The sequence below is a fragment of the Schistocerca americana genome, chromosome 7 (assembly GCF_021461395.2).
Source record: "Schistocerca americana isolate TAMUIC-IGC-003095 chromosome 7, iqSchAmer2.1, whole genome shotgun sequence".
Classification (NCBI taxonomy): Eukaryota; Metazoa; Arthropoda; class Insecta; order Orthoptera; family Acrididae; genus Schistocerca; species Schistocerca americana.
Genome location: NC_060125.1, coordinates 428,004,214 through 428,025,488, shown reverse-complemented (window position 1 = coordinate 428,025,488; position 21,275 = coordinate 428,004,214). Strand labels below are relative to the sequence as shown.

At 43.0% G+C, this 21,275-nt stretch overlaps 1 protein-coding gene across 1 annotated transcript in view; it reads left to right on the top strand.

Annotated features, from left to right (window-relative positions):
- LOC124622582 (acetylcholinesterase-like) overlaps positions 1-21,275 on the top strand; it is a 109,644-nt gene that overhangs the window by 63,039 nt on the left and 25,330 nt on the right. The window contains exons 6-7 of the mRNA XM_047148329.1: positions 8,769-8,934; positions 16,005-16,186. Of these exons, the coding sequence (XP_047004285.1) occupies positions 8,769-8,934; positions 16,005-16,186 (348 nt within the window). The remainder of the gene's footprint in view (positions 1-8,768; positions 8,935-16,004; positions 16,187-21,275) is intronic.

Sequence of the window (21,275 nt, the reverse complement as noted above, 5' to 3'; positions counted from 1 at the left end):
CATTGGCCCCTTACCTGGCTTGCTTTTACCACGAATCTCTCACGCAGCACAAAGTCCCAAGCGACTGGAAAATGTGCGGTCGATTGCTGTAAATAAGAAGGGTAACAGAACGGACCCGCAAAATTACAAACCAATATCCCTAACTTCGGTTTCCTGAATAATCCTTTAATAAATTCTCAGTTCGAATATAATAACCTTTCTTGAGACTGAGAAGCTTATGTCCACGAATTAGCATGGTTTTAGAAAGCATCACTTGTGGGGAAACTCAGCTTGCCCTTTTCTCATATGATATACTGCGAACTATGGATGAACCACAACAGCCAGGTTCAATATTTCTAGATTTCCGGGAAGCATTTTACACGGTGCCCAATTGCAGGCTGTGGAATAAGGTCATAGATCTGTGAGTGGCCTGAAGGTTTCTTAATTAATAGAACAAAGTGCGTTGTCCTCGACGGCGAAAGTTCGTCAGAGACAAGAGTATCGCCAGGAGTTCCCCAGGGAGGTGTGGCAGGACCGCCGTTGTTCTCTATACACATAAACGATTAGACGGAGTAGATGGCCAGCAATCTGCGGTTGTTTGCTGATGAAGGTGTGGTGTGCGGTAAGGTGTCGAAGCTGCGTGACTATAGGAAGATACAAGACGACTTGGACAAAATTTAAAGTGGTGTGATATTTGGCAGCAAGCTCTACATGCGGAGAAATGTCAGCTAATGCGGATGAGAAGGAAGAACAAACCTGTAATGTACAGTTACTGTATTACCAGTGTCCTGGTTGAAACAGACAAGTTTTTAAATATCTGGACGTGATGTTGCAAAGCCATATGAGGTGGAACGAGCACTTGAGAACTATGGTAGGAAAGGCGAACGGTTGACTTCGGGTAATAACCCGAGTGTTTGGGATCTATATCAGATCGGATGGAAAGACATCAAAGCAATTCAGAGGCAGGCTGCTAGGTTTGTTAACTGTAGTTTCCAACAACACGTAAGTGTTACGGAGGATTTTAGGTATTTTAGGAAAGAGTGATTGTAAAGGAGACTGCATATAGGACGCTGGTGCGACCTATTTTTGAACACTGCTCGAGTGTTTGGGATCCATATCAGATCGGATGGAAAGACATCAAAGCAATTCAGAGGCAGGCTGCTAGGTTTGTTAACTGTAGTTTCCAACAACACGTAAGTGTTACGGAGATGCTTAGAGAACTCAAGTCGGAATCCCTGGAGGGAAGATGATGTTCTCCCCGACGAACACTATTGAGAAATTTTGAGAACCGGCGTTTGAAGCTGACTGCCTAACGCTTTCACTGCCGCCAACGTGCGTAAGGACCACGAAGATAAGATGCGAGAAATTAGGGCTCATACGGAGGCATAGAGACAGTCGTTTTTCTCTCGCTCGAATTTCGAGTGAACAGGAAAGGAAATGGTTAGTAGTAGTAGAAGATACACTACGTCACGCATCGTACGGTGGCTTCCGGAGTATCGATTTAGATGTAGATGTAGATTTACTACAACATTCCTCTGTTTCACGATACAAATCAATAATCTTTGAATGAATACGTAAATTAAACTTTGACAGTTTCAGTTTTGCTATAAATATAGTTTATTCTTAAGTAACAGAGGGTAGGATAATGATCTAGAACAAAAATGTTCCGAAGGTTAGCTAGCCCTTTATACTAGGTGCATTCAAGTTCTAAGGCCTCCGATTTTTTTTCTCCGGACTTGAAAGAGATAGAAACATGCGCATTGTTTTAAAATGAGGCCGCGTTCATTGTCAATACCTCCCAGAGATGGCAGCACCGCACGGCAGATGGAATTTTACCGCCAGCAGCGAGAATGAGAACTGTTTTAAATACTTAAAATGGCGACGTTTTCCTTACTTGAACAGCGTGCAATCATTTGTTTTCTGAATTTGCGTGGTGTGAAACCAATTGAAATTCATCGACAGTTGAAGGAGACATGTGGTGATGGAGTTATGGATGTGTCGAAAGTGCGTTCGTGGGTGCGACAGTTTAATGAAGGCAGAACATCATGTGACAACAAACCGAAACAACCTCGGGCTCGCACAAGCCGGTCTGACGACATGATCGAGAAAGTGGAGAGAATTGTTTTGGGGGATCGCTGAATGACTGTTGAACAGATCACCTCCAGAGTTGGCATTTCTGTTGGTTCTGTGGACACAATCCTGCATGACGACCTGAAAATGCGAAAAGTGTCATTCAGGTGGGTGCCACGAATGCTGACGGATGACCACATGGCTTCCCGTGTGGCATGTTGCCAAGCAACGTTGACGCACAACGACAGCATGAATGGGACTTTCTTTTTGTCGGTTGTGACAATGGATGAGACGTGGATGCCATTTTTCAATCCAGAAACAAAGCGCCAGTCAGCTCAATGGAAGCACACAGATTCACCGCCACCAAAAAAATTTCGGGTAACCGCCAGTGCTGAAAAAATGATGGTGTCCATGTTCTGGGACAGCAAGGGCGTAATCCTTACCCATTGCGTTCCAAAGGGCAGTACGGTAACAGGTGCATCCTACGAAAATGTTTTGAAGAACAAATTCCTTCCTGCACTGCAACAAAAACGTCCGGGAAGGGCTTCGCGTGTGCTGTTTCACCAAGACAACGCACCCGCACATCGAGCTAACGTTACGCAACAGTTTCTTCGTGATAACAACTTTGAAGTGATTCCTCATGCTCCCTACTCACCTGACCTGGCTCCTAGTGACTTTTGGCTTTTTCCAACAATGAAAGACACTCTCCGAGGCCGCACATTCACCAGCCATGCTCCTATTGCCTCAGAGATTTTCCAGTGGTCAAAACAGACTGCTAAAGAAGCCTTCGCCGCTGCCATGGAATCATGGCGTCAGCGTTGTGAAAAATGTGTACGTCTGCAGGGCGATTACGTCGAGAAGTAACGCCAGTTTCATCGATTTCGGGTGAGTAGTTTATTAGATAAACAAATCGGAGGCCTTAGAACTTGAATGCACCTCGTATATCCTCGCTCAGTTTATTAGACGGTTCACCGCTTCCAGTTTTTAGAGGAATCTACACACATCAAAAACAGCTTTGCATCACCTCGGTTCCGAGAGTTCCGGAACCTGTACAGAAAATTGGAATACAGATTAACGTACATATCATTTCCGCCCTTTTTATTGCCCATAAAAACCACCCATTGCACGTTGTACCATCATGCAGCGAGACCGGTACCTCTGATACCCAGTAGCACGTCCTCTTGCATTGATGCATGCCTATATTCATCGTGGCATACTATCCACAAGTTTATCAAGGCACTGTTTGTCCAGATTGTCCCACTGCTTGACGGTTCCTCGGCGTAGATCCCTCAGAGTGGTTGATGGGTCACGTCGTCCATGAACAGCTCTTTTCTGTCTATTCCAGGCATGTTCGATAGGGTTCTTGTCTGAAGAACATGCTGGCCACTCTAGTAAAGTGATGTTGTTATGCTGAAGGAAGTTTCACAAGACATGCACGATGGAGGCGCGAATTGTCGTCCATGAAGACGAATGCCTCGCCAATATGCTGCCGATATGGTTGCACTATTGGTCGGAAGATGGCATTCACTTATCGTACAGCCGTTACGACGCCCTCCATGACCACCAGCGGCGTACGTCGGTCCCACATAATGCCACCCCAAAACAGCAGGGAACCTCCAACTTGCTGCACTCGCTGGACAGTGTGTCTAAGGCGTTCAGCCTGACTGGGTTGCCTCCAAACAGCTCTGCGACGATTGTCTGTTTGAAGGCTTATGCGACACTCATCGGTGAAGAGAACGTGACGCCAAATCTGGGCAGTACATTCGGCATGTTGTTGGATCCATTTATACCGCGCTGCATGGTGCCGTGGCTGCAAAGAAGGACCTCGCCATGGACGTCAGGAGTGAAGTTGCGCATCATGCAGCGTGTTGCGCACGGTTTGAGTCGTTCCACGACGTCCTGTGGGTGCACGACAAGCATTATTCAACATGGTGGCGTTGCTGTCAGGGCTTCTCTGAGCCATAATCCGTAGGTAACCGTCATCCACTCCAGTAGTAACCCTTGCGCGGTCTGAGCGAGACATGTCACTGACAGTTCCTGTCCCTTTGTATCTCCTCCATATTCGAACAACATCGCATTGGTTCACCTCGAGAGGCCTGGACACTTCCTTTGTTGAGAGCTCATCCTGCCACAAATCAAGAATGCGGACGCTATCGAACCGCGTTACTGACCGTCTAGACGTGGTTGAACTATAGACAACACGAACCGTGTACCTCCATACTGGTGGAATGGGTGGAACTGATCGGCTGTTGGACCCTCCGTCTAACAGGCACCGCTCATGCATGGTTGTTTACATCTTTAGGCGGGTTTAGTAACATCTCTGAACAGTCAAATGGACTGTGTCTGTGATACAGTATCCACAGTCAACGCCTATCTTCAGGCGTTCTGAGAACTGGGGTGATACAAAAGTTATTTGATGTGTTTACTAAGACACTGATCGGATATGTAAAGAAAGACATAGTTGTCAGGTAACGCCCGATCGGTATGCTACACACTCCATGTACAGTTAATGGGTGTGTGACCTTAACTGAGGAAAACTACAAGGAAAACTACCGTACTGTAGGAATACTTAGGGTAGTGTACGGCAGGCTACGGTAAATTTACAACCCTAGTTGTAAGTGATCAGCTTGGCTCGCTTCTCTCATACAAAATTTTAAACTGCGTGAGTATTTTTTAAGCCTTTATAAAGAGAAATTTTATACAGTAACATTTTGGAGTTGCTACTATGGTATATCTTATCGTTAGTGTGTGACTGAACACGGACAATAATGTTAGTGTGTGTAACGCACACCTTCAGTGCTTGATTTTCAACTAACTGTCTTAGAACCAGACACTGATCATTTTTTGAGGTGTGTTGTATCGAATCGGACATCCACACCTAAAATTGTAAGTTATTGTTTAGCTGATATCTCGTTGGTGGCCTTTTTGTCTTCTGTACGGCAAGTTGCCAATCGTGGCTTTTATCCTAAAACGAAGAAACATTAACTGATGAAAGGATTGTGTTACTCAGGTGGCTTCCAAAGATTACTGAATGAAACGAAGTTACAGAACTTTGAAAGAATTATATTCAGCAATATTTTACGTTCCGAACTGTGTTGTGGCCTTCAGTCCAGAAACTGGTTTGATGCAGCTCTCCATGCTACTCTATCCTGTGCAAGCTTCGTCATCTCCCAGTACCTACTTCAACCTACACCCTTTTGAATCTACTAAGTGTATTCATGCCTTGGTCTCCCTCTACGGTATTTACATTCCGCGCTTCACTCCAATGCTAAATTGATGATCCCTGGATGCCTCAGAAAGTGTCCTACCAACTCATCCATTGTTCTAGTTATGTTGTCCCATACATTCCTCTTTTCCTCAGTTCTATTCAGTACCTTCTCATTAGTTACGTTATCTAGCCATCTAATCATCAGCCATCTAATCTTCTTGTCTAAACTATTTATCGTTCATGTTTCACATCCATACACGGCTACAGTCCATAAAGTCTTCCTGACACTTAAATCTATACTCGACGTTAATAAATTTCTCTTCTTCAGGAACGCTTCCCTTGCCATTGCCAGTCTACGTTTTATATTCTCTCTACTTCGACCATCATCAGTTATTTTGCTCCCCGAACGGCAAAACTCATCAACTACTTTAAGTGTCTCATTTCTTAATCTAATTCCCTCAGCATCATCTCATTTAGTTCGACCACATTCCATTACCGTGGTTTTGCTTTTGTTGACGTCCATCTTATATCCTCCTTTCAACACTGTCCATGCCGTTCAAATACTCTTTCAGATCCTTTGCTGTCTCTTAAAGAATTACAATGTAGTCGGAAAACATCAAAGTTTTTAATTTTTTCTCCATGGGTCTTAATTTCTACTCCAAATTTTTCCTTTGTGTCCTTTACTGCTTGCTCAGTATATAGATTTAATAACATCACAGACATGCTACAACTCTGTCTCACTCCCTTCGCACTCACTGCTTCTCTTTCATGCCCTCGACTCTTATAACTGTCATCTGGTTTCTGTACAAATTGTAAACAACATTTCGCTCCCTGTATTTTACCTCTGCCACCTTCAGAATTTGAAAGAGATTATTCCAGTCAACATTGTCAAAAGCTTTATCTAAGTCTACAAATGCTAGAAACGTAGGTTTGTCTTTCCTTAATCTATCTTCTAAGATAAGTCGTAGCGTCAGTATAGACTCACGTGGGCCAATATTTATACGGAATCCAAAGTCATCTTCCCCGAGGTCGGCGTCTACCAGTTTTTCCATTCGTCTATAAAGAATTCGTGTTAGTATTTTGCAGCGTGACATATTGCACTGGTAGCTCGGTAGTTTTCACACATGTCAACACTTGCTTTCTTTGGGATTGAAATTAGTAAGTTGTTCTTGATGTCTGAGGGTATTTCGCCTGTCTCATACAACTTGCTCACCAGATGGCAGAGTTTTGTCAGGGCTGGCTCTCCCAAGGTTATCAGTAGTTCTAATAGAATGTTGTCTACTCCCGGGGCCTTGTTTCGACTTAGGTCTTTCAGTGCTATGTGAAACTCATCATGGAGTATCATGTCTCCCATTTCATCTTCATCTACATACCCTTCCATTTCCGGATTGTGCGGCTCCTCCCGCCGTAGGTTCGAGACCTCCCTCGAGCAGGGTTGCGTGTGTTGTTCTCAGAATAAGTTAGTATACGTTAGTGTGTAAGGCTAGGGACCTATGACCTCAGCAGTTTGGTCCCTTTGGAATTCACACATATTTGATCATTTCTGAACGTTTCTGCCTTCCCTTCTTTGCTTATAACTGGTTTTCCATCTGATATCTTGATACTCATGCAAGTGGTTCTCTTTTCTCCAATGGTGTCTTTAATTTTGCTGTAGGCAGTATCTGTCTTGCCCCCAGTGATATATGCCTCTACATTCTCACGTTTGTCCTCTAGCCATCCCTGCTTAGCCATTTTACACTTCCTGTCGATCTCATTTCTGAAACGTTTGTATTCATTTTTGCCTGCTTCATTTACTGCATTTTTATATTTTCTCCTTTCATCAGTTAAATTCAATATCTCTTCTGTTACCCAAGGATTTCTACGAGCCCTCGTCTTTTTACCTACTTGATTCTCTGCTGCCTTCACTATTTCATTCCTCAAAGCTACCCATTCTTCCTCTACTGTATTTTTTTCGCCCATTCCTGTCAATTGTTCCCTTATGCTCTCCCTGAAACTCTGTACAACCTCTGATTCTTTCAGTTTATCCAGGTCCCATCTCCTTAAATTCCCACCTTTTTGCAGTTTCTTCAGTTTTAATTTACAGTTCATAACCAATAGATTGTGGTCAGAGTAAACAGCCCTTGAAAATGTCTTACAATTTAAAATCTGGTTCCTAAATCTCTGTCTTACCATTATATAATCTATCTTAAGTCTTCCAGTGTCTCCAGGACTCTTCCACATATACAACCTTCTTTTATGATTCTTAAGGCAAGTGTTAGCTATGATTAAGTTATGCTCTGTGCAAAATTCCACCAGGTGGCTTCCTCTTACATTCCTTACCTCCATTCCATATTCACCTACTACTTCTCCAGCTCTTCCTTTTCCTACTATCGAATTCCAGTCCCCCATGACTATTAAATTTTCATCTCCCTTCACTATCTGAACAATTTCTTTTATCACATCATACATTTCTTCAATCTCTTCGACACCTGAGGAGATTGTTGGCATATAAACTTTTATTACTGTGGTAGGCGTTGGCTTCTTGTCTATCTTGACTACAATAATGCTTTCATTATGCTGTTCGTAGTACCTTACCCGTGCTCCTACTTTTTATTCATTATTAAACCTACTCCTGCATTAGCGCGATTTCATTTTGTTTTTGTAACCATGTATTCAGTTGACCAAATCTCTTGTTCCTCCTGCCACTGAACTTCCCAAATTCCCACTATACCTAGCTTTGACCTATCCATTTCTCTTTTTAAATTTTCTAACCTACCTGCCCGTTTAAGGAATCTGACATTCCACGCTCCGATCCGTAGAACACTAGTTTTCTTTCTCCTGATAACGATATCCTCCTGAATAGTCCCCCCCGGAGATCCGAATGGTGGAGTATTTTACCTCTGAAATATTTTACCCAAGAGGACGCGATGATCATTTAACTAGTAGCACAAAATATATCTGGATTCGGTCGTTTACGAAAGACCACCAGTTCCAGTTACAGCAACTCTCCCAACAAGAGTGTCCTTACAACTATTGTCCCACCGAGAATGTACACAACGAAGAAGAACAGAGATATAACATTAAAATCAAAGACCTTATATCTTTGACGATAACGAAATCTGGTAAACTTTACAAAATTTATAAAATTAATTTACAGAGTTTTAATTAAATGCTTCAACATTACTTCAAATATATAGAATACGAATAATTGCACATAAAATATTAAGTTTCCATGAACATTTATTTGTATGAAATGCTTACACATAACATGATATCCATAGCGTCTGGTATCGTTGGAATCTTACTGAGTCATTGACTTGGCTGCATTACAAGTGTTAACGCTTTGAAATAGTTTTTCATGCTAAATGTAAAGTGATCAAAGCATTTCCCAATATTCGACTCATATTATTTTAATATTGGCGCTAGTAACCCCACTTGACTGCTTCCGTATCGAAAACTTCATCATTACCACTCTCATTTACGATCTGGAGTGCAGCAGTGTGCCTTCAGCAGCACCCGTTGTTCCCCACAGGAGAAGCGCCATCTGAGCAGACTCGCCTTCGTGCCCGTCATTGAGCCGCAGTCGGACACCGCGGTGGTCACCGAGTCTCCAGGGGACATCCTGAGGGACGGCCGCTACAACCAGGTCGCCGTCATGACTGGCGTCACCTCTGCAGATGGCAGCGTCGTTATTCTGTGTATGTGCACAACGTATCAAACACACTGCAGCACCAGCACACAACTAGCTTGGAGCCGACTACTTACGAACGGCGTCAATTAGTACACCTCTCATGCAATGTTGTGCTTTTGTTTTGTCAGGTTCAGCAGAGCACCTGTTCTCTCTGCATTTGCTCATGTTTTCCATGCCAGGTAATCTAAATTGTTTCTGTTCATTGTCATCTGAGTTACAACTGACAGTCAGCACAAGATGCACTTAAGACCACCTGTCCAAAACGTAGATAATTCCTCATTTGAATGGATGTGGATGTTCAAATGGTTCAAATGGCTCTAAGCACTACGGGAGGTCATCAGCCCCATAGACTTCGACCTACTTAAACCTAACTAACCTAAGGACATCACACACACATCCATGCCCGAGGCAGGATTCGAAAATGCGACCCTGCAGTCTGGAACCGCAAGACCGCTACGGTCGCAGGTTCGAATCCTGCCTCGGGCATGGATGTTTGTGATGTCCTTAGGTTAGTTAGGTTTAATTAGTTCTAAGTTCTAGGGGACTAATGACCTCAGCAGTTGAGTCCCATAGTGCTCAGAGCCATTTGAACCATTTGAAAATGCGACCGTAGTAGCAGTGCGGTTCCGGACTGAAGCGCCTAGAACCTCTCGGCTACAGCGGCCGGCGATGTGGATGTAATTACATACGCAAGAAATCAGGGAAATTCATCTGGAAGTTTTTGTGTTAGCTTTGAAGTAGCAGCCTGGAATGACAACTGAATGTAATCTTCGAAGCCAGCTCTGATGACGACAGCCTGTCGTTATACTATGTCATCATACTAGGGTGCGTGTCCCTAGACGTGCGGCCATGTGGTTGGGCCTTTCGAATCCAAGCGTAAGGACGATATAGAATTTCGATATTTGAATGGAGTGGAAAATTTTACCCCGAAAGAACAAGGCGCTGTCTCTCCTGTCTTCTGGTTGGAGGAGACGCCTGCTCTTCCTAGCAAACTCATCCTGGTGATTGATCAGTGCGCCCCCACCACATTTATTTGCTGTCTGTACGCAGACACGAGACAGTTTAAATTTTAGGAAGACCCTACTGAGGCTTGGACGAGTCGAGTCGCAGCAGTCAATCGCTACTCCGTGGTCAATGAAGTATGATGTGCTGTTTTTGTGCACACCCGTGGACAGTCATTTTTAGACCGCAGTTAGTTACGTTATGAGTCTGGATTATCTGTAACGAGTAAACTCAATAGGTAGGAGTGGTGCGGGGTTCTCGTGAATAATGATTTCGGTATCATTTGACGCAAATTCATATGGAACCGACCTTGGTCCTTAATCAGTCGCCATTTAGTTGATATATTGTGTGCTCAGTTAATTTTCATAACTCGTTACGCTGTAAGTCATGTGCTGTCTTTCATGACTCAGTTATTAATTAACAAGGCCCATAGAGCCCAAGGGATACGTACCTGCTGCCTTTTGGGCGCCACGCGGATTGGGTGTGGGGGGGTGGCCAGACCGTAGAGCCGCTATTACTTGAACAAGTAGCTCCTCAGTCGGCTTCAGAAAAATCCTTGGCAGTACCAGAGTACCAGAAATTGAACCCAGGTCCTCTGCATGGCAGGCGTCTATGCTGTCCACTCAGCTGCGGAGAAGGACCATTTACTGGTTGAAGGGGGGGAACTTAGCTTTCGATTGCTCGGTGAGTTTGAATCTTTGTGTGTACGGAGTTGTGCATCCGTGTTGCGTTCCTTAGTCCACTTATCTCTGCTTAATAATAGTGATCGGTATTTTATTACCGTTTGCTTGTATTGAAATAAAGGCTTAGTATTTTTATGTCTGTTACGTATAAATGCAGTTTGAGGAGTACGTTCCACCTGTTAAGTAAACGTTCATTATGCAGCTACTTACTTCGTCACTCTTGGGCGCAACGTACATACCAGCACACCTTCCCTTCTTCTGTAATCCCTAACGTTAAGTATCCTGTGAGAAGAAGTTACTTGAAGACATTGTCTTTTGGTGCTGTTCTCTACTTGTAAGTTTGAATGAAGTAAATTGTTTACCTCTTTACCAGAATATGTTAAAACCTAGGACATCGACGCCAACGCATTATTTATGTTCAGAAGCATAGCTAACAACGCGGAGATGCAGTAATGTCTCATTGTAAAATACAGGTTGAAGTAACTAGTATTTACCTGAAGTTACAGCCGGCCGCGGTGATCTAGCGGTTCTAGGCGCTCAGTCCGGAACCGCGAGACTGCTACGGTCGCAGGTTCGAATCCTGCCTCGGGCATGGATGTGTGCTATGCCGTTAGGTTAGTTAGGTTTAAGTAGTTCTAAGTTCTAGGGGACTGATGACCACAGATGTTAAGTCCCATAGTGCTCAGAGCTATTTGAACCTGAAGTTACTTTAGACAGTTGCCAAAAATTTAAGAGCTTGCACCTAGAAGGACAGAATTAACTGTTTTATTGAAACAGATAGCACTGGTTTCTCCCAACTTCATTAATAAACGAGACACACGAATCAGAATTGGCCGTTAAAATTGCTATACCACGAAAATGACGTGCTACGGACGCGAAATTTAACCGACAGGAAGAAGATGCTGTGATATGCAAATGATTAGCTTTTCAGAGCATTCACACAAGGTTGGCGCCGGTGGCGACACCTACAACATGCTGACATAAGGAAAGTTTCCAACCGATTTCTCATACACAAACCGCAGCTGACCGGCGTTGCCTGGTGAAACGTTGTTGTGATGCATCGTGTAAGGAGGAGAAATACGTACCATCACGTTTCCGACTTTGATAAAAGTCAGATTGTAGACTATCACAATTGCGGTTTATCGTATCGCGACAGTACTTCTCGCATTGGTCGAGATCCAATGACTGTTCGCAGAATATGGAACAGGTGGGTACAGGAGGGTAATACGGAACGCCGTGCTGGATCCCAACGGCCTCGTATCACTAGCAGCCGAGATGACAGGAATCTTATCCGCATGGCTGTAACGGATCGTGCAGCCACGTCTCGATCCCTGAGTCAACAGATGGGGACGTTTACAATACAAAAACCATCTACACGAACAGTTATACGACGCTTTCAGCAGCATGAACTATCAGCTCGGAAACCATGGCTGCGGCTACCCTTGAAGCTGCATCACAGACAGGAGCGCCTGCGATGGTGTACTCAACGACGAACCTCGGTGCACGAATGGCAAAACGTCTTTTTTTTCGGATGAATCCAGGTTCTGTTTACAGCATCATGATGGTCGCATCCGTGTTTGGCGATATCGCAGTGAACGCACATTGGAAGCGTGTATTCGTCATCGCCATACTGGCGAACCACCCGTTGTGATGGTATGGGGTGCCATTGGTTACACGTCTCGGTCACCTCTTGTTCGCGTTGATGGCAATTTGAACAGTGGACGTTACATTTCAGATGTGTTACGACCCTACATTTCAGCAGAATAATGCACGACCGCGTGTTGCAGGTCCTGTACGGGTCTTTCTGGATAAAGAAAATCTTCGACTGCTGCCCTGGACAGCACATTCTCCAGATCTCTCACCAATTGGAAACGTCTGGTCCATTGTGGCCGAGCAACTGGCTCGTCACAATACGCCAGTCACTACTCTTGATGAACTGTGGTATCGTGTTGAAGCTGCATGGGCAGCTGTACTTGTACACGCCATCCAAGCTCTGTTTGACTCAATAACCAGGCGTATCAAGGCCGTTATTACGGCCAGAGGTGGTCGTTCTGGATACTGATTTCTCAGGATCTATGCATTCAAATTGCGTGAAAACGTAATCACATTTCAGTTCTAGTATAATATATTTGTCCAATGAATACCCGTTTATCATCGGCATTTCTTCTTGGTGTACCAATTTTAATGGCCAGTAGTGTACAACGTTTTGATGTTGTAACAGAAAATCTCGATGTAACTAACTACTCGATGTGACTTTTTTGTAGATAAAACATAAGTCACAGTAGCTGGAAACTCATTGTAGACCACATGTCGTACATGATCCCAAAGACTGAAGTCAAATGGCGTCATGTCAGATGTTCATGCTGGGTATGTGCTTTTCCGCGTCCAACACTTTATCAGCGAAATAAAAGTGATTCCTATGCTGTCCGATTATACCTCACCAGACATATACCATCGGCTGTCGTTGTTGGAAAACCTGACAAAGATGATACGAGTTTTCCGTTGACCAGTTGAGAATATTTCACAAATTTACGTTCTGGTAATAAACAAGAATTTATTCACAACATTTTTTTCTTGCTGAACAACCCACTGAGCCGGCCAGTGTGGCCGTGCGGTTCAAAGCGTTTCAGTCTGGAACCGCGCGACCGCTAAGGTCGCAGGTTCGAATCCTGCCTCGGGCATGGATGTGTGTTATGTCCTTAGGTTAGTTAGGTTTAAGTAGTTCTAAGTTCTAGGGGACTGGTGCCTTCAGATGTTATGTCCTATAGTGCTCAGAGCCATTTGAATCATTTTTGAATCCACTGAAAACTTTCTGAACGATGTTGAAAATCACTGCCCTATACGTCTTGATGTAGAGAAACGTGGAACTGGCAATATTTACATTTATGAAGCGTGTACAGAACATCTCTTTGGCTGACACCAACCCCTCTTAGTATTTGATAATGAATGACCTGCAGCCTCAAGAAGCCGCTGATACTGCTGTTCTTTTACTATTAATCATCCTTTGTACACGTCTCATTTCGGAAAAACTACCAGTCTTACCAACTTTCAAACTCTCTCTATTAACTTTTTCTATTCATTGCTGAAGTTCATCTGCGTTAGGGATAACAATAAGGTTAAAGTGATGTAGATATGCGTAGTTTCTTCGTTTTTCCAGTCACATCATTACGAAATTCTGGTAAGAAGGAAGCACGCATATTATCAGCGTTTGTAGCAAGGACTGGCAGTTGAACTTCAGAGGAGTGGTACTTATCAAAAGAAGTGGACTTGTACCCAGGCAGAGAGCTGTTTAGTGTACCTTTTGGCGTCCTGAATTCATTTTTCGTAATTCCCCCAAATCACTTCGGGAAATGACAGGATACTTCTTTAACACAGGCCTCTGCCTTTCCCTGTTACAATGCAAATGTGCCACTACGCCGTGTCCAGTGATACCGTCGGCCAAATCTCATATAAGTTACTCATCTCGGCCACCTTCAGTCTGCGTCGGAGGCGAGGAGTAAGAGCAATGCTCGTTATAATACAAATCTGTGATCATTCAAGACGAGCGAGTGCAATTATCGTTCTTTTCTCTGAGTTCACAATGTAACTGAACCTTGAATTTGGCCAGTGTGTACAGCGATAACGCCGTCACACTGAGAAGAAAAAGCTACGGTGTGCACATGTTATATATATTATTAGTTAATCGCTGATCATGGAAAGATGTACGGCAATGTAAAGGATGTTGGATTCTACGTCAAGACCGAGATAATGGGGTATTTGCTGTAACTACTGACAAAATTTACAATAAAAAATAACAGAGAACAAATTTCTCTAAAACAGAAATCAAATTACAAAATTATGATAATGATGGGGAAAACCAACAAAAATGTGGAAAAATATATGGATAAAGTTAAATAGGGTCTCCTCATCTGGGTAGCTCGCAAAATCAAAGTTAACGACACAAGATGCTGTAAATTCTAACGAAATTAAGCATCATAAGTTGCGTGTCAGAGTGAGCAAGTGACGAGCTCCTTAGAATAAGGATCTTGCTACCATAACTGCGAAACTTAACATTCCCAAAAACCTGCAAACTTTGTGCCCACCAACTTGTAATAGTGATGGGGAGATGAGTGATACTCAAAGGCGGGTGGTGATCAAATGGCCACGAAACATAATCTCCTTCCGTAAGTCTTTAATTTAGAAAGAAGTCCTATCAGGAGGAGACGACTAGGTGCTGTTTCCACTGTAATAAACGAGAATTTAGATTATTTCATGAAAAAATGGGATTTGATGCTAAAGCATCCCACACATGACGTAAAAAGGCTTCCTTAAAGAATATGAGGTTGGTATTAGGATGCGCAGTGTCCCATCGATTGGTCGGCTTCTTCGCACCAATCACAGTGGTGTGATAACTCAATTCGTTGGGGTACACCAACCTTTGATGCCTCAACAGAACGGACCAATATGTCATGCTCAATTATTTCTGGGGATGACAATGGCGTTCATAATTAGGAGACGCACCGGATCTGCTGGCAAAAGCATGAACCGAAAAATGCCCAGCTCACAGGAGAATTTCGTCCTTCCTGGTGAGATTTACTGACTGCCTCCTGCTGACAAAGAAGACTCACAGACAACACCGGGAAAACACCGTTCAAGTGAGAAAAACACATGGATTCCCTCCTGGCACATTTGCTCTGTAAACTCTAGATAAAATGAATTGTGAAATGGTGACAAAAATGTAACAACATCACAGTGCGATATGTGACAATATTGTCGCAGATTACACAATAGTCAGTTTTTGTACGGTGTAATTAAGCAAGCGTAAGGAACAATATTTTTTTGGAGTCTCATCTTCTGCAGTCAGTAACAGTAACTAAATAGGATACAACATGGAACTGCTCCACAAACCCAGTTCTATGAGACGTAGGAAATGATAAGGGAGTATTATCAATTTGTGAAGAATGCCACATGCAAAATTTTTGTCACACCGATACTTATAATTTGATAAACTGGTAGCCTTTTAAACTCTGTTCTCAGAAGGGACAAAAGAAGACAAGGCTTCATGATTCACCTTTGAAAAACTGGAAGACATTTAAGGAAATAAGTAGGTATGAGTCAGTCAACTTACACCAACACACGTTTAATGTGATGTCTTCCACGGTAAAATAAGAAAAATTGAGTGATTGGGTGGTGTAGCAACACTCATTTTTCCTCTTTTCCCTCAAGATAATGGAATTATAGTGCCTAATACAATACTGACGTACTACAAAGCCCTGTCAAACACTGAATTTTGTTTAATCACAACCCTTAGCTATTCAAAAGAGTGATTACATCTGCACAGCAATAAAATCCATAGAAAACTAAATGCCAAAAGAGAGTTAGACACTCACGGGAAACGTGTGTGTTGTTGCAGCGTCGGGAATCATGTGGAACGACGCTTATGCTGCAGACGTAAGAGAGAACTTCACAGAGCTGGTGGGATCCCAGCTACAGTTGCCAACAGTGGAAGAGCAGACCGACGCGGCTGTAAAGCTCGAGAACTTCTACTTCGGAGATGAAGGATTCTCCATAGACAATACTCAAGCCGTTTACGACGTAAGTACTGCCTCACTATAGCTCTTATCTCATTTCCAGAATAGGTGCTGCGGAAATGACAGACAGGTATGCATTTAGGACATAAAATAAGTAAAAATTCTTTGTTTCTAACATTTTAGTATCATTCCGCTTTTGAAGGAATTTTTACTGAAGTTTTAGTTCTTACAATGGGTTTCCGAACTGATTCACACCCTTACTAACTCGCTGTTATTGAGTAGTGGATTATAGCCTACATTAATATTTTCACGGGAGTTGTTTCATATCAAACCCAATGAAGCTAATTAGGATGTCAGATAGCAATAATCGGTACATATTTTGTTCTTAAGGTTCTATATACATAATGGCTAAACAGCATGAATGAAGCAGTTACTCCCTTCGTCTGACAAAGTAATATCGGTTAACTCATCACAGGTCGCCTACAAATGTCGTCACACGCCAATATTCTTCATGTGGCACTGAATCCACAATTCTCACTGCAATTCAAATCGTGGGTGGCCGGCGCGATTTTCGAGTAAAAACGGTACACAAATGAACACTTAAACACATCAACAAGTCACTCAATTAATGCCATTTAGGTATTTGCTGGAGGTCAGGCCCATGGCTTTGAGTGACACACACAGACGTTAAACAATTGTATGCGCGGTCGCCCTGCTCCCTTAACCACCAAAACTCACTTGCTCGGAGTCTCAACACTGACTACTCTGGCGCTCACGGTGGTCGACTATCGATAGTACCTACTGCGATTTGTGTGAGGCAAAGATATGGTTCAAATGGCTGTGAGCACTATGTGACTTAACTTCTGAGGTCATCAGTCGCCTAGAACTTAGAACTAATTAAACCTAACCAACCTAAGGACATCACACACATCAATGCCCGAGGCAGGATTCGAACCTGCAACCGTAGCGGTCGCTCGGTTCCAGGCTGTAGCGCCTAGAACCGCACAGCCACTCCTGCCGGCGGCAAAGATATATTTTCCTCAATATGTAAGGGGTGGCTGACCCCTTACAGAACGTTGCCGACTCTTCACGAGCTTCGTAGCTGTCCAGAAGTCAGTGGTCAAGTTGCATAAGTGGCGATGAATATCTGTTTGCGTCCACCTTACACAGTCGTTATTAGCAGGTAGCTTTCCTTGATACTAACTGTACAAGTTGGTACCAAAAAGAGAAATTATATTTTCAGGAAAAGAACGATAGCCACAGGAATTAGTCACACCAATAACCTTTTCGTGGTGACAGAACTGGCTGAGAAAACAATCAAGAACAGGAGAGAAGTAGGTAGCAAACGGGAGCAGGAATTAAATGTGTTGAAAGACCCTCTTATAAATCAAGGTAGATTTACGTTGTATCTAGAAAGGTAGCAAAAGGTGTTTACTGCATTAGAGCACTTACAACATTCTGCACTGTAGAAAAAAGACATGTACCAAACCAATCGTAAACAGTGTATCACATTGGAGAAAATTTTTGAAAATTAAGATCTAATAGTACAAAAATGTATTGAGTCTGTTTATCAAATTATACATAATTTAAGAACTGGCTGCCAAACACTTCTCTCAGCATATAGTTTCAGCTAAAGAAATCATAAAAGAAAAAGTAAGGCCGACTGGGAATACATATCAATTTGAGAAACATGTGATATGTACATAGAGTTACTGTAGTTAATTAGTTAGTCCAGTGTTTGTTCATTTCAAAGAATTGATTTATTCAAACAATAGTATTTCCAACTACCCCCCCCCCTCCCCCACCACCATCACCACCCGCCCATGAACCATAGACCTCGCCGTAGGTGGGGAGGCTTGCGTGCTTCAACGATTGAGATAACTGTACCGTAGATGCAACCACAACAGAGGGGTATCTGTTTAGAGCCAGACAAACATGTGGTTCCTGAAGAGGGACAGTAGCCTTTACAGTAGTTGCAGGGGCAACAGTCGGGTGACTGAATAATCTGGTCTTGTAACATCAACCAAAACGGCCTTGCTGTGCAGGTACTGCGAACAGCTGAAAGTAATGGAAAATTAAAGCCATAATTTTTTCCGAGTGCATGCAGTTCTACTGGATGATTTAATGATGATGGCATTCCCTTCGGTAAAACATTCGCGATGTAAAATAGTCCTTCATTCGGATCGCTGCATGGGAACTACTCAGGAGTACGCCGTTATCAAGAGAAACAAAACTGGCGTCCTACGGATCGAAAAGTGGAATGCTAGATCCCTTAATCGGCAGATATGTTAGAAAACACAAAGAGGAAAATGAACTTGTTAAACTTAGATATAGTGGGAATTAATGAAGTTCGGTGGCAGGAGGAACAGGGCTTCTGGTCAGCTGAATACACGGTTTGTGTTGTTGTGGTCTGCAGTCCAGAGACTGGTTTGATGCAGCTCTCCATGCCCCTCTATCCTGTGCAAGTTTCTTCGTCTCCCAGTACCTACTGCTACCCACATCCATCTGAATCAGCTTAGTGTATTCATCTCTTAGTCCGCCTCTACGATTTTTACCGTCCACGCTGACCTCCAATACTAAATTGGTGATCCCTTGGTGCCTCAGAACATATCCTTCCAACCGATCCCTTCTTCTAGTCTAGTTGTGCCACAAACTTCTCCCCAGTTCTATTCAATACCTCCTCATCCGTTATGTGGTCTATCATCAAATCCTCAGCATTCTTCTGTAGCACTACATTTCGAAAGCTTCTATTCTCTTCATGGCTAAAATGTTTATCGTCCATGATTCACTTCCAGACTTGGCTACACCCCACACAAATACTTTCTGAAACCCCTTCTTGAAATTTAAATCTACACTCGATGTTAACAAATTTCCTTTCTTCAGAATTGCTTTCCTTGCCATCGCCAGTCTGCATTTTATATCCTCTCTACTTCGACCATCATCAGTTATTTTGCTCCCCAAATAGGAAAACTCCTCTACTACTTTAAGTGTCTCATTTCCTAATCTAATTCCCTCAGCATCACGTGATTTAATTCTACTACATTCCAATATCCTCGTTTTGCTTTTGTTGATGTTCATTTTTATATCCTCCTTTCAAGACTCTGTCCATTCCGTTCAACTGCTCTTCCAAGTCCTGTGCTGTCTCCGACAGAAATACAGTGTCATCGGCAAACCTGAAAGTTATTTTTTCTTCTTCATGGATTTTAATTCCTACTCCGAAATTTTCTTTTGTTTCCTTTACTGCTTGCTCAATATACAGACTGAATAACATCGGGTATAGGCTACAACCCTGTCTCACTCCCTTCCCAACCATTGCTTCCCTTTCATGCCCCTCGACTCTTATAACTGCCATTTGGTTTCTGTGCAAATTGTAAATAGTCTTTCGCTACCTGTATTTTACCCCCGCCATCTTCAGAATTTGAAAGAGAGTATTCCAGTCAACATTGTCAAACGCTTTCTCTAAGTCTACAAATGCTAGAAACGTAGGTTTGCCTTTCCTTAATATATCTTCTAAGATAAATCGTAGGGTTAGTATTGCCTCACGTGTTCCAACATTTCTGTGTAATCCAAACTGATCTTCCTCGAGGTCGGCTTCTACCAGTTTTTCCATTCGTATGTAAAGAATTCGTGTTAGTATTTTGCAGCCGAGACTTATTAAACTGATAGTTCGGTAATTTTCACATCTGTGAACATCTGCTTTCTTTGGGATTGGAAGTATTATATTCTTCTTGAAGTCTGAGGCTATATCACCTGTTTTCTGTATCTTGCTCACCAGATGGTTAGAGTTTTGTCAGGGCTGGCTCTCCCAGGGTTATCAGTAGTTCAAATAGAATGTTGTCTACTCCAGCCGGCCGCGGTGGTCTCGCGGTTCTAGGCGCTCACTCCGGAACTGCGCGACTGCTACGGTCGCAGGTTCGAATCCTGCCTCGGGCATGGAAGTGTGTGATGTCCTTAGGTTAGTTAGGTTTAAGTAGTTCTAAGTTCTAGGGGACTGATGTTAAGTCCTATGGTGCTCAGAGCCATTTGAACCATTTTTTGTCTACTCCAGGGGCCTTGTTTCGACTTACATCTTTCAGTGCTCCGTCAAACTCCTCATGCAGTATCATATCTGCCATTTAATTTTCATCTACATGTTCTTCCATTTGCATAATATTGTCCTCAAGTACATCGCTCTTGTATAGACCCTCTATATACTCCTTCCATCTTTCTGCTTTCCCTTCTTTGTTTAGAACTGTGTTTCCATCTGAGCTCTTGATATTCATACTAGTGGTTCTCTTTTCTCAAGGGCCTGTTTAATTTTTCTGTTAGCAGTGATATATGCCTCTGTCTTACATTTGACCTCTAGCCATCCCTGCTTAGCGGTTTTGCACTTCCTGTCCATCTCATTTCTGAGATGTTTGTATTCCTTTTTGCCTGCTTCATTTACTGCATTTTTATATATACTCTTTTCATCAATTAAATTCAACATTTCTGCAGTTACCCAAGGATTTCTACCAGCCTGCTGACTTCACTATTTCGTCTCTTAAAGCTACCCATTCTTCATCTACTGTATTTCTTTCCTCCATTCTTGTCAATCGTTCCTTAATGCTCTCTCTGAAACTCTCCACAATCTCTGGTTCTGTCCGTTTATCGAGGTCCCATCTCCTTAAATTCCTACCTGTTTGCAGTTTCTTCAGTTTTAATCTCCAGTTCATGACCAATAGATTGTGGTCAGAGTACACATCTTCCCCTGGAAATGTCTCACAATTTAAAACCTGGTTCCTTAATTTCTGTCTTACCATTATATAATCTACGTGAAACCTTTCAGTATTTCCAGTCTTCTTCCATCTACGCAACCTTCTTTCATGATACCTGAACCAAGTGTTAGCTATGATTAAGTAATGCTCTGTGCAAAATTCTGCTAGGCGGCTTCCTCTTTCAGTCAGGAAGAGAAGGAGAAGTGAGTAGGTGAATATGGACTAGGGGAAAGAAAGGCAATAACGGATCACCAATTTAGTACTGAAGGGATTTGTGGGGATCAGGGGTGGTACAAATCTTGGAGGGAGACCAAGAGATGAATACAGTAAGCAGATGCTTCGAGCTTCCCTCCTTCACAGTGGGCTCTGAATGTAAGGGAACGGTCCATCTTTACTTCAAGGCAGTTAGGAGTATCA